The sequence below is a fragment of the Boleophthalmus pectinirostris genome, unplaced genomic scaffold (genome assembly GCF_026225935.1).
Source record: "Boleophthalmus pectinirostris isolate CB_2022bp ecotype Guang Dong unplaced genomic scaffold, ASM2622593v1 HiC_scaffold_2, whole genome shotgun sequence".
Taxonomy (NCBI): Eukaryota; Metazoa; Chordata; class Actinopteri; order Gobiiformes; family Gobiidae; genus Boleophthalmus; species Boleophthalmus pectinirostris.
In genome coordinates this window covers 22,094,092-22,121,229 of record NW_026571152.1, presented here as the reverse complement: position 1 = coordinate 22,121,229, position 27,138 = coordinate 22,094,092, and the positions used below count along the sequence as shown (strand labels likewise).

General features: G+C 36.6%; 1 protein-coding gene across 1 annotated transcript in view; it reads right to left on the bottom strand.

Annotated features, from left to right (window-relative positions):
* Window positions 1-3,381: 3,381 nt before the first annotated feature.
* Window positions 3,382-27,138, bottom strand: part of LOC110169444 (cGMP-inhibited 3',5'-cyclic phosphodiesterase 3A-like) — a 104,092-nt gene continuing 80,335 nt past the window's right edge. Inside the window, exons 6-16 of the mRNA XM_055155874.1 lie at window positions 25,162-25,319; window positions 13,330-13,403; window positions 12,577-12,728; window positions 12,358-12,495; window positions 11,666-11,777; window positions 10,834-10,947; window positions 9,734-9,933; window positions 9,014-9,217; window positions 7,711-7,872; window positions 4,037-4,286; window positions 3,382-3,659 (exon numbers count right to left, since the gene is read on the bottom strand). Coding sequence (XP_055011849.1) covers window positions 3,382-3,659; window positions 4,037-4,286; window positions 7,711-7,872; window positions 9,014-9,217; window positions 9,734-9,933; window positions 10,834-10,947; window positions 11,666-11,777; window positions 12,358-12,495; window positions 12,577-12,728; window positions 13,330-13,403; window positions 25,162-25,319 — 1,842 coding nt within the window. The remainder of the gene's footprint in view (window positions 3,660-4,036; window positions 4,287-7,710; window positions 7,873-9,013; window positions 9,218-9,733; window positions 9,934-10,833; window positions 10,948-11,665; window positions 11,778-12,357; window positions 12,496-12,576; window positions 12,729-13,329; window positions 13,404-25,161; window positions 25,320-27,138) is intronic.

Sequence of the window (27,138 nt, the reverse complement as noted above, 5' to 3'; positions counted from 1 at the left end):
ATTTCATTTACATTAAGTTAATCACATTACACATAATTGAATTCCTTAATTTAGATTTATATTCTAATTTGAGTGCACACATTTTAGTTAATATAAGTCTGATTTACATACACTTTTTTTTTTCTTTTTTGAGAACCGGATGGAGGACCCTCGGGAGAGACCATCATAACTCATCAAGGGGGAGGGGGAGCCCTATTTAGTTAGTTTTATTAAGTTAGTTTGTTTAGTTTGCTTTAAGGTCACATTATTATCACTTATTATTTTCTGTATTATAATTATTTGCCTTCTTGTTACTTTGATTAAGTTAGTAGTTTAGTTAATTATTTAGTGTGATTCCTCCCTCTTTAAACACCCCTGTTCCTTTGTCTGGTTGGGTTAGTTTTGTTCTATTCAGTTTGATTTAAGTTACCTCAGTTGGGCCTGGATTTTTTGTTATTAGTTACGTAATTTGAGCCTTTGTTGAATTATATATATTTTTTTACTTTATTAAATTTAAACTTATTTTTATACCTTGTCTTTGCCTTTCTGTTTGGTCCACTACACCTGGAATATCCCATCTTTATTGAACGGGAAAAGGAGCTGTTAACCTAAAAACCACCACTACATGACATCACAAAGTGGGACAGAACATTTTGAGCTTTGGAGATATACACAGACTAATAATAAAGGATGTGTGAATGAAACAAAACAACTCCAGATATGTTTTTGAGAAAGAAGCAACATTATAACCTGTCTTAAAGTTCACAAGAGTCAACTATGTGTAATATAAGACCTTTAAGTCGTATCTACCAATCGTATTCAATGACTACCATACGAGATTATAACTCTGAATCAAAAATGATGAAAAGACTTGTCAATGGAAAGGACAGGAAGTGTATAGTAGTAACTGTTGCCATACGACTTGTGCTGCCCGAAGAAGGCAGCGTGTGTGCACAATGACATCTGAGTGGGTCAGAGTACCAGATTAGCTGGAGATGAGTCATTGCTTCACTGCTTCATACTTCTATATTACACAAAATTGGTTCTTGTGAGATTTAAGCCATGTCATATATAATGCTGTTACCTCCTCAAAAACATACCTGGAGTTGTGTTTTGTCTCATTGTGTTTTGCTTCACATGTTTGAGTAACGCTGCATTATTAGGCTGGCTAAATCTCTAAAGCTCAAAATGCTCTGTGCCACCTTGTGATGTCATGAAGTGGTAGTTTTCAAGTTCAAGTTTTACCCAAATGATTCTAGTGAAGGTGTGTGAAGTTTAAAAACACAGTGGAGCACTTCTTGTATTACCATATGATATCACAAGGTAGAGCAAAGTGTTTTCTGTTTGAGAGAAAAAATTCAGTGTAAATATGTAGGATTTGTGTGGAAGAAACAAAACAAAACTTCAGATATATTTTGATGAGGAAACAACATTATAAAATAGCTGAGAAAATAGCATAATATAGACCCTTTAATATTTTACAATGGGCGATGCAAAAGAGTGTAGATAGTGGACCGAATACCTATTTCAACTTGCTAACCTCAAAGGAAACTTTTTTTTTTTACTGCTCTTTAGTAACAAACTATTGCACATATATATCTTTGTTAATATTGATCTTAAATGACTCACTGGCTGCTGTTACATGCACACTCAAAATTACATTGTTAACAGATTTTTGGAGCTGAAAGATTATTAAAATGAAATGTAAACAGCAAAACCACCTGATTTCTTTCTGACAATGGTCCCTCTGAAAACTCACATCAAAGTGTGTGGTTTGCATGTCCTTTAAGTCATTTTAAAGGTCTCCAAATCAGATATTAATCAGATTTTAGTGAGCTTGTAATTGCAGTCAACGATAGAAACTAGATTAGTGACTAACTGAGTCTGGCCCCATCTCTTTTTAGTGACATTTTAAAATTAAGGTGTTTTTACTTTTGGAACAATGCACAGTTTTGAAATTCAAGTGACCCCGGGACTATATTATTACACAAGGAAGTAGAGAGTTGTTGGCAGGGATTGGCCATAGGTGATACGTGCCAACTTCTGAGCCTCAAATGCAGGACAATACAGGATTATGTGCATACGCAAAACACAACTCCATTGTAACTTGGTTAAAAGCTCATTAAATTGGTCTTACACAATATATTAACTGAGAGCAAGATAAATAAACACAATCTATAAGTGTGCTCCAAGTGTTATTCAACTGAAATTACATAAATTAGCTCGAGAGGTGCTCGCATATTCTGGATGAGTTACTACGAGTGAAATGATGCTCTCAGTTATGGTTTCTGTTCTTTAAGTTAAGTTTAATTTAAGTTCTTTGTTTAAGTTTCTGGATTAGTAATGGAACACGCTAACCACTGTCCCGCGTACACTTCCCTATGGCCTTAGTGGCGTGACTCCCAATGGAAATAAGAAGCACATATTACACTGATCCCTCATTGTGAGTGTCTCCCTGAGGTGTACCTGCCAGATGACTCAAGTTATATCTACAACAATGCTATAAAAACCAATAAACAAAGGTTAAGTCTGTTTTTAATTTTTTTTTGTTTTTACCATAGCTGTCTTTGTCATAACATGTTGACTATAATTAGAACAATGCAGGTCTAGTTTAATGGATTCCTGAGAATTTTTAAAGTCAATATTTAGGTGCATGTCTGAAACTTCGAAGAAAAGGAAGTTAATATTAGTATTTCTGAAGGACCACAACCTACTAGCTCTGTCTGCAGCTTAGTTTCAATGCATAATTTGGTCTGTATAAGTAATTTAGGATTGACATTGAAAATAAATTTAAAAAAAAGAAGACGACTGCTACCCACTGATCTGTCAAACATCCTCTGTAATGTAAATGTGCAATGGAATGAACCAAGATAAACAACCACATCATCTTTAGGAAAAGCATAGGAAATGAAAATGGAAGGAATGACATTTCTAGCTTAAATAAAATAGAATGACTAATGCTCCCTAGTTGCTCCCTTATCATCCATATATATAAAATAAGTATAGCGTGGTGCACGTGAGACCACAAAACCCGGTGAACTTGAAACACAAGTAAAAGTGTAGCGTGTTCATAATATAGTTGCATTCAGAAAATAATTAGGTATAAATTGGCAGCAAAACTCTGCAGTCCTGTATGTGTCTCCATATTGGATTGAGGTCCTTTGACAGTAGCAAAATAAGTCTTTATCCCAAATGAGTGTATTGCGATCTGGAAAGTTCCTTTAGGGTTTGGTGTTGCCAGAAATGGAATATAATAAAATTTGTCATATCAAAATGTACCACCCTGTTATTGTGAAATAGGCACACTTATCCCAAACATCTACAGTGTTGTGTCTAAGTGATGTGCTGGCAACAACAGGAGTCCCTTTATGAAAAATACTCCGTCTCCCATGATTCTCTGTCTCATTCTTCTACCTCCTCTTGTCTCGACCAGTCAGGTTCATCCTCAGTCACCTCTGGCTCCTCCCCCTCCACCAGCTCCTCCCTGCTGCCCGGTTCCTCGTCCTCTTCATGAATGGCCAGGATGGGTTCTGCTACATTGTTTAGGAGCACAGACTCAGTGCCCTGGCTTTGTTTAGGCGTCTCTTCTGCGATCACCTTCTTCCACATCTCATGGTTCTCCAGCAGGTGCTGTGTGATCTGACAAAACACTTTCCTTCGCTTTTTAGGGACAGCTTTCTCTGTAAGAGACAGACATAAAAGTATTCATTAATAGTTAAAATGTGACACAAAGTGAGGTGTTAGAAAGTAATGTAGGAAAATTAACTTCACTAAACAAAATGTTTTTCAAGTTGTGTGTAGTTATTAACTATACAAAATACAAGATTGTACAGCGATCAGTTTGATCCACTTGTACACATATCTGCAAGTGCACACTAAGTTAAGGCAAGGTATACTTGATTCATCCTTCTGGGGCATCCTGTCAGGAGCAGTGGGAGACTGCAGCTCCTATCTCGGATCTTGAGCTTTTTTGGTCTATTGTGTTTATATTGCACATGTTTTGGGTGTACATATATATGTGTCAAATATTGGCAATATAATTGGTGTAGTCTCTTACGTGATATCTCAGAGCTGGTAGATGTGTCTTCCTCTGCTGTGTCCTCCTCTTCCTCGTCTTCGTTCTCTGGCTCATCCTCCTCAGAGCAGGGCTCCACCCACCGCCCGGGCATGAGGCTGGCAGAGTCGTACGAGTGGCACAGAGGCCCTACGATGTGAGTGATGAAGGACTCCTGCAGTTTGGCCAGCTGTGGTTTGGCTCTGTCCATGAAGGGGCTGATGGGAAGGCCCAGGCTAGATTCCTCGTCACCCTGAGATGCAACACACAAGGTTTTAATACACATCATGTTTGTGAAAGAGGTTAATCCATTTTGTTCATTAAAAAGAGTGCATTATACTTCTGTGGGGTATTAATTATTAACGTATTATATATTTAGGTTGCCATGTTACCTTGTATTATTATTACGTATTCAAATGTTAAATTCATTTCAGTTTTTGATACTCTGAGTCCACCTCCCCTTGCTCCCTGTGCTATGTCACTCCCCCTTCAGATTACCAATACAATCAGGTTGCATTCCGCTAAGAAAATTACTGCACATGGCCTCAGATTTGTGGAGTTGTAGTATTTACTTGTTTTCCTGGTCTAGTATATGTATGAAAAATGGCAGTGCTGGAGCACAGGGCTTGTGAGTCTTGTGTAAGAAGCTCATACAGCTAACTGTAAAGAGGGTTCGATAGTCCCGGGAGAGATCACAAGATTACATCATGCATAGATGACATATAAAAGCACTTCAGGCATGTTTTTGATGAAGGGATTTTATGCCATGGTTGAGAGCTCTAATTGACTTTGCGTAATACCTCCTCTTTAACTAAATATTTTACTTTATTTTATTTCAAATGGTGGTCCTTATGGTACAATGATCTGTACAAGTAAGAACTAAATAAAACGATCTACGTCACATATAACCTGGCAGAAACCATGCTGATATGTGAAGACTCTGGCAATGGGTCAATTTAAAGGTAAAACACGCACATACACAATTCAAAATGAATACAGATATTATTAACTTTGGGGTCAAAGTACATAAGACGGCCAGGCACAGGAGTTCAACTTTATTATTATTTTTTTATATATCATATTTTTATTGGTGTACTTTGCCTGAATAAAGGTGAGTTTTGCTGATCTCAGTGAAGTGTACTCATTAGGACTCAGTAACAGGTGCATCAAAGCCCAGCGCATTAGAAAAGCACATGTCTACTGGGTTATACACACTTTCTTCTTCCTCATGACTACTTTGCTGCTAATCAATGGCCTCACACCTGCAGTGGGCATAAAGTTGCCGGCATCACTTTAAATCCCTCCAGACTAATCACACGGACGGTCCTGAATGTGCTCCTGCCATTGGTTACGGCGTCACACGGACACAGCAGGTCCTGATTAGCTGCTACTATCATATGTTTCTCATCAAAGGGCGCAGAGCCTAAATAAATAATATCAGTTGGACTGGGTCACGGGGTTCGTCCTGTTAACATTTACTGTACTTTTCAGAGGCACATACTGTACGCAGCCCAACGGGGGACCATCATATTTGTGTATTATAAGATTTGAGAGGGAAAATATTGGAAATCTCAGAGACAGCACTCCTGTGTATACAGGGCATATGCTGCGGATGAACAACATAGGGACTGTTACGAGGTTTAATGGTTGCCTTGGAAACTGACCCCCGAGTCATCCCATACACTTTAGAATAGATTAGCTTTCAACAATTCAGATTCAATCTAAAGCCCAAGGAAAGTTGTCCGAATACATCCAGGGAAAGATGTAAAAATATACATTTTCTTCTACCTAATTTACAATGTAATTGGAATATGGAATGAGACTATGCAATAGGTTATTTCAAATTATTAGGTTTATATAGTACATGTGTAGAAAATGTTGTACGTTAAAGGTCCTATGTTACACAAAACTTACTCTTGTGAGGTTTAAGCCATACCTCATCAAAAACACACCTGGAGTTAGGTTTTGCTTCATTCACACATGTTTGACTAAGCCTTTATTATTAGTCTGTCTACATCTCCAAAGCTCAAAATGCTCTTTTCTATCTTGTGATGTCATGAAGTGGTAGTTTTCAAGTTAACTGCTACATTTTACCTTTAGCACAGTAGAGATTGTCAATTCCAGCTCTGAAATTATCCAAATAATTCTAGTGAACCTTCACTGAATATGGAGTTGAAATACACAGTGGAGCACTTCCTGAATTAACATTTGACATCACAATGTGGAAAAGAGTGTTTTCTGCTTGAGAATTCAGCCTAAATATGCAGGATTTGTGTGTTAAACATCTGTGAACCAAACGAAACACAACTCTAGGCATGTTTTGTTTTTTATGGGTACTTTAACAGTCTAAAAAATTGTAGTTGTTTGTTCATTATCAAAATACATGTAGTTTGTTATAATATATTTATATTATAATGCGTTGTAACATTTTCTAACTAACTTTTGAATACATTTTATGAAATACCCTATTCAAAAATCAATCAAACCCACAATCTTCTAGTTGCGTGATGAAAGCACTAATACAAATGCTTTTCAGTGTTTATATTCCTTTTAGACAAGATAAAAAGCTAATACAATTCTACCTCTATACCCTGATGCAAACAAGAACCTTTCACAAAAGCCACTTGGCCTTCAATTGTATATCTTCATTGTATTTTTCACAATGTTGCTCTGAACAATGTATCATCTCTTCAATCTGCACATGCTCAGAGGAGAAGGTCTACGAGCTTGTTTCCAGCTCAAGGTCCTTGGGCTTGTGGTCATTGGCTGTCACTGTAATCATATGCAGCCTCTTATGTACCTGACAGTTGCCTAGGCTCCCTGCTTGCATCACATTGTTACCTGTTTTCCTTTTGTTTTCACACTTTCTTGTTGGATGTTACATTATGATCAGCAGGGGGCAGTGTGGAGGCCTACTGCACATGTAATTAGCAAAGATTAGACACACTTTTACAGCCATTTGATCTAATTGTGCCAGAGGTTACTGGGGTTAGCAGCAGTGTAAGTGTAACTGGGTCACAACAACAATACTATAAACAGCTAAGGATATAGGAGGTCAGATGCTGCCCTGATTCAATAGTAATCACATATCTTGTATATGTTCAGCTGTTGAACGTGATACAATGGCTGAAGTAGGTTTTTGTAGAGATGAGTGCATGGGTGCAGAGATGAAGATATGGAAATCCATGGTAATATTTTTCATGAGAGTCCTTGCAATGTACCTTATTTTTTATAAGATGCTCTGTTAGTGCTAGTTCAAGGTTCAACATTTGTCTCTTTATCTACAGAAAATGTTCTTCAAGATAATCAAACTGCATTGTGGTGATGTGAGGAGAAGTTTGGGCTCTTTTTGAAGTTCTCCTGGATGTTAATTTTGCACAGAGTTATACAGGAGAGACACTGGCCTGGTCTGGTAGGAATTCAGAGTGCTTTTTACAAAATGTCACTTATGGGAGGAAATGAGACATGTGCATTAGCATCCATTTTGGTTTTCTGCAGTTCAAGAGCTTTTAAAGTGCAGTTCTATTCTTCACTTCCTTGTTGCAATTCCTGCCTTATACAAGTGCATGTGTAAGTGCATTAAATAGATCCCATTTCCTTTTCTGTCACTGTTTTGTCACTGTTGGACACAGAGGATTGAGTTGGACACAGAGGATTGAGTGGTCTGTGGACAGCACCTGCTCATAGAACTCATTGACAATGCCCTCGGTCCACTGCAGGTGCAGGTCTTTACACTTGAGAGGCCCGTTGATGTCGGCCAGTTTGATGCACATCTGACACACGAGCAGACGGTCATTCTCATTGGACCAGTCAATCCCAGTGGAGGGGTCATCACCCACCTGAGGAGAGACAGAAAGACACAAAATCACTGTGGAGATAATGAAGTACATGGATCAGATCTCAGAAGCTACGCAGGCCTGGGCCTGGTTAGTACATGGATGAGAGACCACTGAGAATACCAAGTGCACAATGGGGCTCAAGTAGTGGCTCAGTAGCTCTAGTGCATATACTGTCATTGTGCTCTTAGGCAAGACATAGTTTGGAAAGATGTTTTTTATCAAATTTTATATGTGTATATGTTGCAATTATATTTCCTGTCTTGTTTTCTAAAAAGCAGCCATATTCATTGTTTATCCCTGATTGGCTAATTCATCTAATTCACCTAATTCAATACCAAAGATTAACATCTTTAGTATTGAAGTATATACTCTGGGCCCCAGACAGGATGGCTTAGTAGGGTTTGTCTAGCAGAGGAGCTGCTATTGCTCAAAAGTTACCAGTTGTCAGGCTTGTTAAGAAATAAATGCATTCATTATTTTATTAGTTATTGCTATCTTTTGTAATCTTTACCAAGTTAATTGATAGCACTCAAATCTGACATTATAGCATACAATAATATTATACATATTTCAATACAGTCACTTTCTCTTAATGTGCTTGGGGTCAGATAAATACACTGTAGATAAAAGACGTTTTACCTGGAAGTGCAGTCAGAACATGTGATAATGCTTCTAGGAAACTGGAGCAGTTTAGAGAACTGAGAGTCTTCTCTTGTATAGTTTGGCTGTCAACATTCTTCTGCTCTATTGCTCACAGGAGAACTATGTCTGTAGAGAACTTTGTGCATAGCTGAGCCTGGCAGATACTTTGTTCTCTGTATTTCGCAGTCTATACCTTTCACTAATCTCTTGCATATTTCATGACATTTCTCCCTCTTTTAAAATCAGTGATGTGAAATGAATTTATTCATTAATGTATATTATTATTATATTGCTATTTTAATTAGTTGCACTTTTCCCAGTGTGCCTTACACCAGGCAAAGAACAAGAGTTACTTGTTAGACAAACAAGAGTTGAAAACCAGTGAACCACTGAAAGCAAGTATAGCCTTTTTAAATGGTTTGAATGTAAATTTCTACTTACCACTTAGCAAAAAACAAAACAAAACAAAAAAAACATTTATGCACACATAGCTCTTTACCTTGGCATTGAACTCAGCAAGGAAGTCAAAGTGTTTCTTCAGGTCAGTGGCAAGGATGGCCTCAATAACCAAGAAGCGAAAGCGTTTGAACTCCACATGGTCCAGATTGACCAGGAAGTTGAACTCAGGCCGTGACAGGAACAGGTTCCAGGCTGAGGCGGCATGGTGGTTCTCCAGCACTGAGCGGTCATTATAGAGGACTGCCTAAAAAGACACACTTGAGCATTAGTCACCAGATACTATATATATATATATATATATATATATATATATATATATATATATATATATATATATATATATATATATATATATATATATATATATATAATACTTGAGTAATATTTAGTTTAGCCAAGCATGTTCCTCCTTCCTAAGTTTAATTGAAGGTGGCTTTCAATTTCTTAAATAAGCATATGATAAATAAAATCGTGCCTTCAAAAGACAAGCAGTCCCTGCTCTGACATACATGACAATCATCCAGCATATGCAAAGATATGCATAGCTTTTATTTTTTGGCCATATCACCCAGCCCTAATCTGGATGTCCTTAGGTTCCTATGCACATGCATGTCATGTGGGGTATACAGTTGACTATGGAGAGTCTGTGTGTGGATCATGAGCACACATCACACACAGGTCCTTATCTTACCAGTAATGCTCCCCCCTCCCTTTGATGGTCAAACATGTTGCCTGGTGTTAACAGCTGCAGTGTAACTACCTGAGGAGCACTGGTGGCCACCAGGAAAGCGTTGGTCCTCCCGGGGTGGTCGTAGTCGTGCATGGCGGCTGCCACATACAGAGCCATGAGCTCCAGAGCGGGGATGAGGCCGGACAGGCAGCCGTAACCGTCCTCTGACACAGTGTAGGTCTTAGACACCAGGAAGCCCATGTGACTGTGCGTTATCCCACTGTCAGAGTCTGCCCAAGGGCACAAGTCCAGAGGGTACAGGGTCAAGAGCTGTGTTACTCTTAGCTCAAGTGATCCTTTCAATAAACACAGTGGGTTTATAGCAACAGATTTTACTTCTACAAATATTGCTTTAAAGTAATGATCATTACACTCTTGTTTCCCTGTCAAGCAACATCCATTATGTGATAAGGTGTGAGATGTAAGTGTTTTGTTGTAGTGACAAAACTGCCTTATGCAGGTTATCACACGATGCTGCAAACTAACATAACTCTACTAGTATACATATAACATAATGCAAATATTATTTTTTGTCTTTATTTTCCAACATTTCTCCATAACAAAGGTTTACGAGACAAGAAACAAGAAATGTTTTATCTCGAATTGCAGCACTGACAGCTGCTTTCTCATAGACAGACACATGTCAACATACCTACCAGACAAGGGGTAAAATTTTACTTCTATACTCCAGCCTCTATATTTCAGTGTGTTACTACATTTTACATGAGAAATATTATTTTGAAGTATCAATAGTCTTGAGTACACATTTCTTCTCAGGCACCCTACTTTTTCTCCCCAAACCAAGTCTAAACACAAAAGACATCAATCCCCTTATATGTAGATCAAAGGGAGTAACGCACACAGACGAGGTTATGGAAATATGAAGGTCTAATCTGTCTGCAATTTCATGCTTTTCTACACTTCAAATGGTGAATGTTACCACCAAAGCCAAGGCCCAGATAAGAAGACACAGAGTAGGATAAGAACTTATACTTGAAGGCTACAATAACACAATTCTGGCCTACTTACACTGAAACACTCATAAAAGTCCCTGTTATTTTAGTTATCTGCAAATTAAGGTCAGATTATGTATACAATAGCACCCTCATGTGGACAACTGTGTATATTACCTGAGTCACTGGCTGATCCGTGGTCATTGAGGAGGCTGGGCAGACCAGGCACAGGCTGAGTGGTGAGGTACCAGACTGCATGAAGCACATCTGTGGCGTGCACCCTATTATGGTCTGAAAAAAAAAAAAAAAAAAAAAGACACCAGTATGTTAGAGTTCCGTTCATAACCACCGGGGGGCAGTGCAGGCTTCTATGTTTAAGTCTTCAGATCCATGATTCTTCCACAAGTTAGCCCAAATGTTACATATTTTGATTTAACCATACCTATCCATGGAAGCAGAATGATGAACATTTAGGACTGTTGCCATAGCAATTTAAATTATATCATTTGGATGATAAGAGGTCCTCAAAAGGAAACCCATGAATATGAGAAAAAAAAAAATACATATATATACGGTACATGTGGAATATCATCCAGATAGGCCTATAGGTATAACAACTATCAGGAAAAGTCTCAAAAGCTAAATTTAAAGGTAAATTATAAAACAGGTTTGCTTTTTGCCATGGTAATAACAGCATTAAAATTATTTATCTCTATACACAGGCAAATAATGCAAGAAGGCCAAGTTACATGTCTGATCTGTGGAGACCCAAGCCCTCTTATGGTAACAATAAACTTGTAATTGAATAAAAGAAGAACAGAATAATAGAATATAAGAAAGATTAATAAACCAGGCCTAAACCAGGTCTACACAAGTAGAACCCATTCCAAAACCTTTTGAGAACTAAAACCATGATTAAAGCATCAACATTTTCCCTGACTTGAAATTGCTGCCCTCTAGTGTTAAGTCTGAGTATTGCAAATGTGAGAGACCAATAGAAGGAGCTTACACGGTATGTCCCTGTACCCGTTCTCAAGGGCGTGGAAGTAGTTCATGAATTCTTTAACAGGGATCTTGAAAGTCTCGAACAGGCCCGTGTCTTCAAAGAGTCGGTACGAAACCTACAGCACAACAATCTTATGTTATTGATTTTTTATTTTTATTTTTTTGAAGGTTACCACGTTCTACATTTTATATACACTCAGAAGTCATCAAATATATGAAGCAAGATAAATAGAAATATGTAGCAAAGAAAAAAAGTAAAATAATTCTATTTAATTTTTTCTCTTATCAAAATCCTCAAAGCAGCCACCCCTTTGCTTTGTTAACAGTTTTGCAAACCCTTGGCCTTCTCTCAATAATTTTCTTGATGAATTCTCATGAAATGGTTTTCACTTCACAACTGTGCCTTGTCAAAAGCAGTGTGTGTGTGTGTGTTTTGTTTGTTTGTTTTGTTTTAAATCTATCTAAAATATAAAACAAGTTTGGAGTTTGTACTCATTCATAGTTTTGGTGCATTCAGAGAGAATCTACAATGGAAATAATCATGGAAATAAAGAAGAAACTGCTACTGTATAATATATACACCATATCAATGTCAATTCAGTGTGCTTCTCTAGTTCAAATTATTATGACAATTATGACGATTTGCAGCTACTTTAAAACAGAACCTCATTCTTTGTTCTGGGTGTGTTTTCATACCTGACTGAGAATCCTTCCACATTTCCCACTTGTTTGCTCCATCAGATCAAAAATGGGAAAGTTCCAATTATTTAGCTGGCTCATCATTGGCTCCAGACCCTCCATCAGCAAGGGTTCAGGGGCCAGAATGGGTTTGTCCTGTACACATATAGAAGCACCGAGTGAAATAGAGTTCAGATATTTCAGTTTAACCGTACACACAGTGGTAGACAGGCTGACCTCCGGAGGTATTAGCGGGTGCAGGATGACGTTTTGAGAGGTGCTCTTGCCCTCCTCGGCGTCCTCCTCTGTGGGTGCTACATCACTGCTGTCACTGTGGTTGGCCTCATGGATGCTCTCGTAGTCTGATGACGCAACCACTGGGTCCTCTCCTGCATGGGCACAGAAAGACAGCAGTAAACACTCACTGCAAGCCTAGCAACATAATATTTCTTTGGATGTCAAGTTTTCAAATGTTTTTTTTTTTTTTTTTTACCAGATTTTGTCAATAAACTGAAGTAATGTCCTTCCATTCACAGTAGCTTTGAATTATAAATCAGATCATCATTATTATTAAATCAGAAGTTGGATCCAGACATTTACTACTATGTGAGTAGCAGTTTCTCCAGATACTTTTATACTCTTACTTGAGTATTTTATTGCACCGCTAATTTGTATTTGTACTTGAGTAATATATATGAGCTACATTTAAGATATTTAATGTACAATTTTCAGCTACCCTACCCATGTAATCGATCTAATGAGGCTGTCATTGTGAAATTCAGGATGTAAAATATGTGCCACATCACAAATACATTTTCTTATTAAATTATGTTTCTCTCTCAAAGGTGTTTCAGGTAAAAACTTCCCTCCTTATGGTTGCATTTTTTAAACTTAGCAGTCTGGATGCCTTCAGAATTGAGACTCCCCCATATTGTAGCTACTTATGTCCAGTGTACATGTCATATGTCCCGGCAGGAGCTGGGGACATACCTGGTCGAGGTATCCTGTCTCCTTTGTCCAATGAACCTTCTCCATGACTCAGTTTAATGTATGGCCTCCCACAGCTGCAAACAGAGTGAATACAGTTTAGAATAAAAAATAAAAAATATCTACAACAGTGTTTATTTTTTCAAGTAAAATGTTTTTGCCATTGTTTTTGATGACTAAATAAAAAAAATAAAATAAAATAATAAAAAAAAATTATGACTAAAGCCAACAATAACAGATATAACATAGATTGTGTAGTTACATAGATTTTTGTTGCCTTTGGTCAGTTTTAGACACATGTTTTTAAGTGTAATAAAAACATCCAAAATAATTTAAAAACTTGCTTTTATTTTAGTCTATGTTTGATTAAAAAAAATAAAAAAAATTGACATGGTGTGGCTTTAAAATAAAGTTATGAATTAATTCTTTGACTAAATCTTGACCAAAACTAATAATCATTGTAGAGCAAAACTAAATTAACTACAAATATTCTTTGGAAAATAATATTACATGGGGAATTTGGTTTGCCAACTAAAAAATAAACAAAGAGGAATAAAAAACTTTTGAGGCACAAAAGCCTATGAGCCAAATAGAATATGGATCAGTGACTATGAGAATTTGAAGAGCTTGTGACTTTGATGTGTTGTGAGTTGGCAGAAGTTATTAAAAAGTCAAATCCTAATGGGATTCCTGCAGCTCGGTCTCCGTAGCAACAAAAAGACTTGTTAATGACCCTAATAGATGAACACATCAACATAAAACACAACATCAACTGAAATGTCTTAGTTGGTCTGTCATCTCAGATTTATGATGCACACAAAAAGCAGTTTCTCTAGTCAGATTATAACACTATGCATTTTTTTAGGCTATATTATGCTATATAGACTAATCAAGCTGAATTATGCAATAGTAAATATGTATGCATGTAATAACATTTTCGTATATTGCTAAAAAAATAAAATAAACTTTAACCCCTTGATGCCAACTGTCACAAATCTTTTGGATCAAGATATAAGCCAAGATAGCAGCTGCATTCTCTCAATGCTGGTTCGTGCATATGCAGGACCTTCCAGGAACCTCTGGCAAGCACTTGTTTCTAGTTGTCACAAATTTGCAACATACCCAATTTTTATTTTATTTTATTTTATTTTTTTTGCTGTTGTCAAATTAATGATCTCTGCTTAATTTACCATCTACTTAAAGGCAAAAACACAAACAAAACATTTTTTATATACATCTATATAAATTCAGGTGTTAAGGGGTTAAAGATGCACTTTGTAACTTTCTTGGTAGGGGGTACGACACTTTCTTGTCTCCATGGAGATCTTATTGCTTTATTTAGGATGTATTAGAATTATTAGAATGGCATTAAAATGACCTATCTTCATCTCTCTTGCATATATTCAATTCGATTATGTGTGTTTTTTTGTTTTTTGTTTTTTTAAAGAGAGGTAGGTTATTCCTACTGTGGAACATTCCAGGCAAATAACACTCTCCATCTCCATGGAGACAGACACATTGACACCTTTAAGAATGTTCTAAATCAACTTTTTAAAAATCCTTATTACATTTACGCCTCATTAGTAACTTTTAAACACCTCACTAAAAGTCGGTCATTGATGTGGTTTAGCAGAATAACATGATGATTTGAGAACAGCCCTGTTTGGTTCATCAATATCTTTGGGACCGTGTATAGCTTCCTCTCTCTGCGCTACACCACCATGCTTCCTTATATGACTGGAGGTGTTTCCAATTAAAATGCCTCCACTTAAATGTAGTTGGAGCAGCCGGAGCACAGGAAATGCCTGGAGTGCGCACGGTGGTGTCAGAGGGGGTACAAAGGGCTGTTGTGTGTCTATCAGCTTCTGTGTGATACATGGAGTGAACAGACCAAAGCCCGACCCACAGCACACTAACTCTAACGTTCCGCACTCAGCCTTAACAAAGAGCTGGTGTTTTCACAGCCAGCACTGACCACGCTGCCTCTAATGTGGAGCAGGTGTGGAATATCCAGCGGTTTGATGGTCGGGCCAATGAACACTTTGTACAGTATTGCTGAGGATTAAAAGGTAGCAGAGAGAAGCGACCACTCTTTTTGTGTAAGTCTTTTAAGGTGCTGATTCTGTATCTGATTTTTACAGTCTTAAAAACATGAAAAACTGAACTTTATTGCTCACACATTATGAGCATCCTAATTATTCAAGGTGCTGAGTTTATAAGTGCGTATCATAACTTTCAGAGGCCAGAGTGGAATTAGGTCCAGCCCACCAACATTACTTTGTGGTTCTTGTACAATTAAACACTTGGCAGTTTTATTTTGACCGTATACTGTTTAAAGAAGTGGACAAAGGAAGTGTGATGTCCTCTACAGCTTTCAGGGGCAAATTTGGAAGTTTCTACACTTTTCAATAACACTAGTCCTTGCTCCATATTAGGAAATGGGATTTATTACTGGACAAGGTGGCGAAATAAAGAAACTAGGATCATGTGAAGCGGGTTAATATCAACATTTTAAGACCAAAAAGATGAGGCTCACTGTAGCAGTTAACAGAGATGAGGATTTGCAAGTCGTGACTTGGACTCGAGTCAGACTTGAGTCACTATTTTTAGGACTTGAGACTTGACATGATAAAATGGACTAAGACGTGGGACTTGACTTGGACTTGAGGCCTGTGATTTGAGAAGACTTGAGAAGAACTTTTAAATCTGAATTCTTTCTATTTTGACTGAAATGATTTACTTTAAGATCTTGTCAAGAAATTTAAAAACAAAAAAAATGCATTTCTACAACTCTTAAATACTCACATGTAAATATACTATGACTTTATAAATACAATTAATCTTAAAAGTCATAAATTGCAAAAATCTAAGCTATATTTGGTACTTTGGTTTAAAGACTTGAAATGACTTGGACTTGACTTGGACTTATGGGCCAGTAACTCGAGACTTGACATGGACTTGGCTATATTTGACTTGGGACTTGAGGTCAAAGACTTGAGACTTCTTTGGGACTTGCAAAATGACTTGGTCCCACCTCTGGCAGTTACAGAGAGAGGTGTGACAATTTTTCAATGTAAAGTCAAGTGGACACAGAATTGAAGGAGCTCGCTGGCAGCTCAGCTATGTCCATTATACAGTCTTATGATTTTGACCCTAAGAGCTGCATTTTACAATATCTTTATTGGGACAAGATTTGCACAACTACATTGAAAATTTGAAGAAAACACAGTATTTTCTTTGTGGTAATAGACAGCAATAATGATCTGAAACAACTAAAAATAGAAATTGTCCCATTGACTTTCTGTTATGTACTACTGCTCTGCTCTTCATAGCGGCAAATTATGTAGCAATCTTGTGTATTTTAGCTCAAGTAATACTTGTCATTGTCTACTTACTGACTTTTCAACATAAGCAATGATATTTGAGGTAACTGTATTTTTACTCAAGTACATGTTTGGAAGACCCACATCTGAACAGGGTCTAGTGTTATTGAAAAGTGTAGAAACTGGCACACACTATGAGTCTAGCTGTTTTGCCAACGCAGCAGAATTCGCAGGCTGACTGACATTGAACCGTCAGAGCAGAATGTAAATAAGATCGTCTCATTTTCACTTCAGGAATCTGTCCATCATCTGCACAGGCATTCCAGTCTTACAGCATGAAAAACGTTACAGTAATAAGCACTGCACTTACGGCAATTTAAATGTCTAAAATGGCTTAGCCCATAATACAAGGATCAATGTACCACCCAGCGTGTTTTTGTCTGCGTTTTACAATGTTAGTAATGGAAGCCAGAGGTCAATCGTGGCTCATACTGTAACACTGCAGATGTTTTGATAGATGTAAAGCAGCCAGAGCAGCGCTGGACTACTCAAATAACAGTCTATGGAAGGAGTGTTTTGGCTCCGCTCATGTAAGTAAGCTTTTCCAGGTATGTACTGGATCAATGCCCATGACCACTAGCATTAGCCTGTTCCACTAACTGTGTAACATAGTGAACATCGAATTCTGCGTGTATGGAGTTTTGCTTTTTGAGTTTTGACTTGGACTTTTATTATGTTAAAAGGTCAAATATATAGTTGAAATTTTAAATTGATTACCCAACATCATGTTTCTCTTGACTATTAGATCAACTTCTTAATGAAATAATTAAAGGTTCAGTATCCAACTTTACTGATTCTCCATGGAAATGTCAGTGTGTTGCCTGGAATGTTCCACAATATAGCATTAAATTTATCTATCTCCATGAAGACAAGCCTTTGATGCTGCAAAAGTTGAGGTTACATGTAAAGCAATAACATCTCCATGGGGACAAGCAGGAGGATGACCTTTGACCAGAAAAGTTACATGGTGCACCTTTAAGAAATTATATAATGTAAGGTAGCAGAGTGGTTATTATTCTGTCTCTTAGCAAAGACATTTCAGTTTAGTTTTTATTTGGTACTTGTTCAAAGTGTATCCTGAAAAAACTATGAAAACATATCTTGAAGGGTAATAAGACATATTCGGCCCCATATCTTACTTAATATTACAAATGTGACATCTAGCTGCCGCCTTGTCTGAGACTTTGCTGTAATTCAGTCCATTTCTTTACTTAAGCTCTCAACTAGATGATAGATCACCTTTTGGTTCAAAGCCCAAGAGAACAGCAGTCGACCAAGTTTCGATAAACATAGACCCCATTATTTTAACTTCAAGGAATCCACCTACGCCAAGACGTGAAGACTTGAAGATACAAACATACTTTACATGTTAAAACTCTAATGCTAGGCCAGTTTGATAAGTGTGTGTTGTTCTTTCCTGACTGCGAGCTGACATGATGGAAAAACAGAGTGGAATCAAGAAGCCTAATGTCCTAATTAAGATTTTACTGATTTGATGGAGCAGCGCAGAGGAGACAATTGAAGCCATGTGTTGTTGTTTTTTCTACCGCTTTTTAATGCTTTCCTATTGAATTGAACTCTGCTGCACTGTACAAGTCTTACATATGAGCAAAAGGTTCCAAAAGGTTCATCAGTGAACTGTTAACATCTCTCTAAAGATGTAATGGATATTCCTTATATACAAAGCCACCGCTGTGATGATATTCCATTATCTGTCTTTTTATTGCTAAAAAATATCTCAAAACGATTTTTATCTGTGAAAAATCCTATATATATACAATTTCCTTCTTTAATTTAATTCTTGCTTTGAGCAGGCTTTCCTCTGATTCTGATATGACATCACGTTCCAATTTTACTTTCTGATGTGAAATCACAATATGATTGTGATATATAATATGAATATAGAGAATATGATTCTGATATGGTATCACGTTCTGATATGATCATGTTTTGATATGACACATTACAATATGACATCACATTCTGATTCATGAGAATTATTTGTCATTCAACTATAACTGAGTGAAAAGGTTATTTATCATTAACATGTGCACTAGTGACAAACCCAAACAGTACAAACCTATCACATTTTGTTTATAACATATTGTGCATCACAATATATTATTAGACTCCCAGCCAATATTTTATATACACTACACACTGTAAATAAGTGTGCTGCACAGTAATAATAAACATTATTACCGGGGTAGCAGCTTTAGGCCAATATGAAATCACAATACGAAGTAGTATTCTAATATGAAATCACATTCCGATTCGATAACACATTTTGATACGACGTCACATTCTGAAATGAGATCACATTCCAGTTCACACAATTATATGACATTCAACTATAACTAAATGAAAATGTCTTAACATTTATCAATGATGTGTGCATGTTTTATTTGCCACATTATGCATCACAGGTCATTATTAGATCCCTGGCCAATATTTTATATACAGCGCACACTGGCTGCGCAGTAACAATAAACAATGTTACAGCAGTAGCAGTTTGAAATATGAAATCATAATATGAGATAACATTCTGATATGAAATCACACTCTGATTAGTTATCACATTCTGATATGATCATATTCCAGTTTAACATCACACTGATATGATATGACGTCATGATGACATCAAACTCTGATATGGCCATTCATAAAAATGATCCACCATTCAACCACAACTGAATGAAAATTTCCTAACATTTAGTAACACGCACACGGATGACAGAATATACAAACAGTACAACCCTATCACGTTTTATTTGCCACATGTGCATCACAAGTAGTTATTAGATCCTGGCCAATATTTTATATACACTGCACACTGTAAACAATCAGATTTATGGTAATTTGAAGAATTGAACAGTAATAATAAACAATGTAATGTTAGCTGCTTTAAACCAAGGAAGTTCCTGAGTGAAACTAAAGTAGGCACAAGGAAAACATGCAAACTCATCACATTCCGATAGTATATCACATTCTGATATGATAACAAGGAGAACATGCAAACTCTGCACAGAACCCTGGACCTTCTTGTTGTAGCCACAAGTCTTAAACACTGCAACATGGATTACATGTTTTATTATTTTAGTTTTACAAGTTAGTATAAGGCATAAACTCAGAACTGGAAGGCTATTAGTCTGTAGAGAGTTGTTACCAAAATATTCTACAAAACCAATGAGAGTATCCCCTGTGATCAGCTGTAGCAGTATACTGTACATTAAGTAGTTATAAAAACTGCTTTGAAAATGTTACTCATACTTAGCAAACTCACCCAAACAAGTGAGAGAGCGTGGCCACAGCACAGGCCCCGACCCAGACACCAAACAAACAGGCCTATTCACTACTGTAAACAACATGGCAGCTGTGAATGAAGTCATACTGCACAGCTTGTTACTATAAGATCTATGTTTAATTACAAAGTTAACTAACTTAAACAGAACCACTACACTAGTCACTATTTAAAATATATTTAGTGGCTTTAAACCATAACAACCAAGATCTAAACAAAGATTAAATATATTTCTGTACATGCAAGTTTTGTTAGAAAGTTAATTTTGACTTCAGGGTGTAGAATGCAATACCAAATACAGTTTTGTGGGAAAGTCATTTGAAATTTTTTGATATCTAAATTTACCATAGCATTGCAAGCCTAAACAATAAATATTGTGTTTTTCCATCGGTATTTAGTATTAAACTATGACATGACACTATGATTTTTTCTTCACTGTAAACGGTAACGATCTAGAGGTACAGTGCTACGTTCAAAACTGCACAACTGAGAAGCCCTGCCTCTTCCTAATGCCATTTTAACATAGCATTGTTGAAAAATAGCTGAGTGACATTTTTGAAACCTACATGAATGACCCGCAGTATGACATTCTTGCATAATTGCCATGAAGTATAGGGATGTGGGGTTGCTGAAAACAGACTGAGCTAGTACTCACAAGAATTTCAGATTTTCAGTGCTAATACACTTTATTCGTAAATATTTTCTTAGAAGTCATCATGTTTTCGCCTTTATTTGATTAATATGTTTTTTTTTTAAAACTCATTATATAATAGAAATTATCATTTCATCTACTACTAAAACAACAATTAGTTGCAGTCCTAATCCTAATTATATTAGATTCAAAGTTTGAAATTTGATAAATGATTAACTTCATAAACCATATTTTTGAACCATGACATTTTTTTAAATAATTGCAAAAAGTATAGGGATATTATGGACAGGGACAGGAGTTAGGTGAAAATAGACATTTTCTGAGCCCTCAAGCCTCAAACATACAGCAGTAGGATTTACTTAAACATGCTGAATCAACTGAAATACAACTTTGAGTGATGTAATGATGAGGGAATACTGTAAGGTTAAAAGAGGATTTTAGAAATGTTCCCTTTAAATAATTCTTTAGTCTATGTATTTTAGTCCATATTGCAGTAATAATTCTTGCATTGGTCCCATTGTCTACTGGGCAGCTCAATACACAAACACGCCAGTGTATCTTTGCTCAAATGACCATAAATCTGATTGTTTACAGTGTGCAGTGTATATAAAATATTGGCCGCGGGCAGAGTGTGACTCATTAGCCTGCTTGGCCTCTCTCTGTCGGACTGGAGCCACATGTTTTTACTGGAACACTTGGACTGGGTTTGATAATTAGTGTTAGCATCAACACAACACTGACAGCCTGTGTTCTTTCACGCATGGACAGAGCTCATATCTGCACTGTACACAGTCAGTTTAATTAGTTATAACAATATAAACTTCTGCTTCTGTTCTGTATTAGACGGGCATGGAATATTCTTGAAAACATGGCATATTTTTTCATATTTTCATTCTGCACAGTCATATTAGGTCAATTGTCCATATCTCATTGAGTTATTTATTAAACACACATAGTGATAAATGAAGCTTTATACTATAAGACAGTTAGACAAGCTCCTCAAGGTGACGTCAAGGTATTCCCAGAATATTACCTAACTTATGGAACAATCATAAACTAATGATAGTGAGCTGTTCTAGTAAAGTCACTCACACGCAAACTGTGCTTAGATATAAGGCAACAGAAATGTGACAAAAAATTTCTCTGTAGAAATATTGTCGGCTATATATTTTTAAAATATATATATTTTGTTAGGAAGGCAAATGTGTTTATGTAAGCCAGTTTTGAAGTTTACACTGTTTGATATATCAAAGTATTTGTACATTTGAAGCTTTGTTAGATTTGAAAATCTGCACAAAATAATTTTACTTTTTACTCTTGAAGTAAAAATAATAAATAAAAAAATACTTTTGCTTAAGTAGATTTTATCATGTGATACTTTTATTTTTACTTGAGTATTTCTTTGGAGAGGACATCTGAAGTCTGGAAGTCCCTCCTTAGACTACTGCCCTCGTGACCTGGCCCCAGATAAGTGGAAGAAAATGGATGGAGAGTATTTCTTTGCTCTGGTATCTGTACTTTTAATATATCTTTTACTGTGTCAAAATTGAGTGCTTCTTCCACCACTCTAGCATGCTAACAGCGCACCAGCCTTACTTCCTGGTTCATGGATGACAAAAATACCTTATAATTAGACGCAGACAATACACAGTCATCTCATTTTGTAGTTTAGATATGGTTTTACAATATCTGTCTATCTATACTGGGGCAAAACAAATCTTACTGTATTTCATGAATAAAATGTATATGCAGTGTTTTTAAAGGTGCACTGCGTAACTTGTCCAGTGGAGTGTCTGTCATCTGCTTGTCTCCATGGAGATGTGCCTATAATGTTTTCCATGGAGTCTTGCAAGCCAAATTACAGGTTAGACTTGTGTAAAGGCCCCCTCACAGTGAGACTGAATGTATTTTAAGATATTTTGAGCTATAAATAACATCTGTAATTGAATAAATGCAAGACTACTGTGGACAATTTAAACCAAAGCATTAACATCTTACCATGAGACAAACAGGTTGCGGACCCTTTCCAGAAAAGTGACACAGTGCACCTTTAAGCATTCAGTCAGTAGACTAATTTGTTTTTTTTGGAAAGTAGCCCTTAAAACATTACTTACAGTATACAGTAGCAGCTCTGGCAGATTAAAAAAGCAGTTTTTGGGAGAGAGAAAACCAGTATGAAGGAGAAATCAAGTCAGGCTGTTTCAGATCTGGGTTAAACATTTTAGAATCAATTTGTGATGTCTGCCCACTGCTTTATTGCCCTCATATAAAAACATAAAAATTACAATAACTCATTTTCAAGTACACATGAACCAGAAATTGTCAAGCCAAAATTATGGAAATTTCTCAAAAACTATGAACTGTTTTAATAATACCCAAACACAGCATCATAGCAACCCCAAACTAATTGTGTGGAATGCTTGCATGCTTGATCACTGTAAATTACATTCAAATTGTCCACAATATAATCAGGTTATTAAATTAACAGTTGTGTTTATTCTAGATAGAAGACTTCACAGTGATTAAACGGTAAAACAAAGTAAACTTGGGTGTATTTGTAGTACAAGGATGCAATATATTTTGACTTGACATGCACTTCTGTACTTGTCCTTTTGAAGCCAAGACAGCAGCTTTGACCTCACATGACCACAGAGTTTAGTTAAAGGTGCATTATGTAACTTTCCTTTTTGTCCCCTTTTAGATTTTATTGCTTTGCGTAAATCGTTCACATATTATCTTAAATTTTTTTTATTATTGGTGCTTCGAGCGGGATCGCCTCTCCACAGATCTAACCTGTGGCTTGGCCTGGTATTCACCTGCCTGTTTCCATGGCAATAAGTTTGATAAGTTTGCTGCTATATTGTGGAACATTACAGGTAAAGCAATGGAAGCAAGCAAAGTTAATGTACTTGTGTAATTTGTATTATTTTGGACTTTCTAATGTGATTTGCATAAATATAACCCTATAAATAAATAAAAAAATAGCAAAGTTTTAGTACTGCAATTTAATACAGTAGAGCTCATTTGGCTTCAGTAACTTACAGAAAATTAAACAATGGATGACATTTTAATATTTGTATTTGATTAATCTATCTTCAAACTAATTGCAATTTGCAAAGAAACTGCCTCAAAGTTCCGACTATATATACAGCCAGTGTATAATGAAGCTAAAAATACAAAAGCCTACGTTTCCCATAGAGAAGATAGGCATCAGTGGTACTGTAATCCAGTGCTCTCTGCCACGATAATGCTCTGGGAGTGTGTCTTAGTTATTCAGGTTAATGCGTTTACCTCTGGGCAATATTTCCATTCTGGCTCCCATTGTACACACAGACATGCACAGAGTCTTTTCCCCACTTCTACCGCTCGCTTGCTCGCTCTCATGAGAAAAACCTGAGTACTCTGCTGAGAGAGGCCTCGTGAGCTCAGGATGGATGTTTAGAACTTAAGCAGGCATCAGAGGGGGATCTGCTTAGCTCCATTACAGTCAGGACAATAGACAATAGGATCTCGTATATTATCTTAAATTATAATCACAATGCAATGCTCCACAGCAGGACATTAGGGAGGCAGCAATACATTTTCACCCTTCCATTTTGCCAACTACAAAGCCATTTTCAAGCCACTGAGAGAAAGTGCATTGACTAGTTGGTTTGCATAAAGAGAAGGGATGGGTCGATATGGACATTTTGAGCAAATTTCGCTATCCGATATTTGGTCTATTTATCTTCAGAATCTTAACTTTAAGGAAAAATCACAAATTAACTTTTCCAAAAATTATAACAAAATGTATTTATCTGGGATGCTAAATAATGCGTCACATTTGTGTGAACAAAATATACAACCAGATAAAACTCTTTAATTTCCATTTTTACTCATTAGTCTGTTCATCTGCATTGAATATTGCATTGATTTGCACTGATATCGGCCGATACTGATCCATTGATGTGGCTGATACAGAAGCTGGAACTAATATACCATCTATGCCTAATGATATTAACACAATATGCATCTCACGGTACAATATTTATTGTGATATTTTGGATATAATATAAATGTAGATAGGAAACTTTTTTTGCTTTTAAAATACCTTGAAAAGATTTTGGTGTGAATTATTTCTTTCATAATCTCAAGAATTCAAGTAAAAAACATATCTCTTCATATTGTTTGCTGCGAAATGAATCATGGGATGTGTAGTTCCCAATGTTTATAAGCTGTTGCTACTGTAAAACCATGCATTTAAGCAAAGGAACTTGTAATTCGATATATTGTGACTGTCCATGATATTGTTGTGAGACTTTTGACCATATGATATCACGATATTTCAGGTATTGTTACTAATGAAGACTGAACATTTTACACAAATCAAACTATTTTATATAATAGTTTAGAGGTGAGACTTTCCTCTAGTTCTCCATTGAAGTGGAAATGCCATCATGATGAAGTGCAGGTTAGTGGCAGTAGCAGTAAAGGTGTGTGAGGAGGAGTAGGGGGAGTACCTGCATGTGAGTGTTTCGTGGTAGGGTTTGATACTAGCGCTGCGGTCCCTCCTGACTGGCCCTGGCTCGATGGTGGGCAGGCCTGTGGCTGAGGTGGTGGTGGTCCATGTGGACGAGATCCTCCTCAAGAGCCCCGGGTGCAGACTCCTCCTCAGACGCTGTTCAGCAAGACATGGAAGCAGATGTTTAATCAGGGCATATTATGTAAAATGTAACTTTTTAAATTTAAATTTAATCTTATAACGTGTTCCCTCATCATTAGGTCACTCAAAGTTGTATTTAGATTGACTAATGCATGTTTGAGGAATCCTGTATTGGCCTGTATCTGGGGCATGAGTGCTCAGAGAATTCCCATTTTTGCCAACTCGGCTCTTGACTGATACTAATTTGTGTTTATTTAAAAAAAATATATATATAAAGTCTCCAGGTCATAGGGTTCAAACATGTTGTCATCATACAAATACAGGAAAATTCACTGCAAATGTGAGAAGCAACTACTGTATGTATGAGGTGTGGAAGTCAATAGTCCCATTTCTTTTACTGTCCTGTTTTGCAGTTTACAAAAATAAAATGTAAAATGTTGACATACAGTAGGTATATAAGTGCTAGAAAAAGCTTTATATGTCTTCTTTAATAACTATGAGTACATCTGTGAGCATGACGGAGTATTGTACAGGGGTGAAGCAACGGTGCAGGGAGAGTGTTTGGATAAAAGTACTCAGCTCTCCACCTCCATGTTTATGGCCAAGTCATGTGTCAAATCCATCACTTAGATGAGACAGTTGTTTGGCTTCACCTGCCCAGAGAGAAAGAGAATGATGCAGGGGATGTCTCTGTCTGCATCTGTCTTGGTTTGATATCTGTTTTTCTCAGCTCTGAATCTTAGGAGTGCAGAGATTAAGCAGAAAGTTCATGACTACTGAAATAACCCTAAATGCATGATGATCATAATTGTATACTGGAGCATACAGACACTAAAACAGGTAAAGACCAAACAAAGACAGAGTCCTTATTACATTAAAGTGTTAAAAGACAGTAACGTTTTAGATTTTTTATTTTATTAATAAATATTCTCTATTTTTAAGCATTAAGTCATCAGATTCCCCACCTTTTTTGATTCATATGTATTTTCAAAATCTCAAATAATCATTCAACGAGTCACTAATAAAAAGTCGATTGCTAAAATAATTGGATGGAACGTATGGAAACTTGCCAACATGGTCACTTTAGGAGTTTTATGTTTTTGTTTTTATGTTTATGTTTAAATTGTTGTATATATGGATGAAACAATGGGATGGGGTGGGGGGTTGCTCTTGTTTTTAATTATTGTATTGTAATTTTTCTGTAGCAGGTGAAGCACTTTGTGCTACATTTCAAATGTATGAAAAGTGCTATACAAATAAAGTTTGATTGATTGATTGATTGGTGTGTTTACATTCATCATGTTTGTCCATTAACATAGTTTGTCCCAATCAAATAAATAAATAAGTCAAAAGCAGGTGTAATGAAATGTGATAAATTATTGATTTAATATTTCACATTTCCTTCGTGAACAACACTTTTCACCGGTTATCTCAACTGCCTCTGAGCAAGCCAGTAATCTTAGTAGTTGAGAAAACTTTCAGCAATTAGTTACCACTAAGAGAAAAATACATCCCAGGTCTTGGTCCAAACTGTTCTTTCCTAATATTAAAATCATGTTCTCCTGAATATCTGAATTTGTTTGGCCAGAGGAGTGTAACTACATGTTGACAGTTGTTGGGACAGTATGGGGCTTGTAAAATATTTGTTGTTGTTTCAGGTCAGATAGGAGTCAGCTCAGGCCTTTTTGACCTTCATACAGGAAGTGGTCTGCTGTGGACGCAGAGCCAAACAACCAAATCTACCAACAAGCTTCTACTCGGTGTAACTCAAATCATCCACAGGATTATGCAATACAGTCAGACATCATTCATAGATTTTAATCTCTGTTCACTC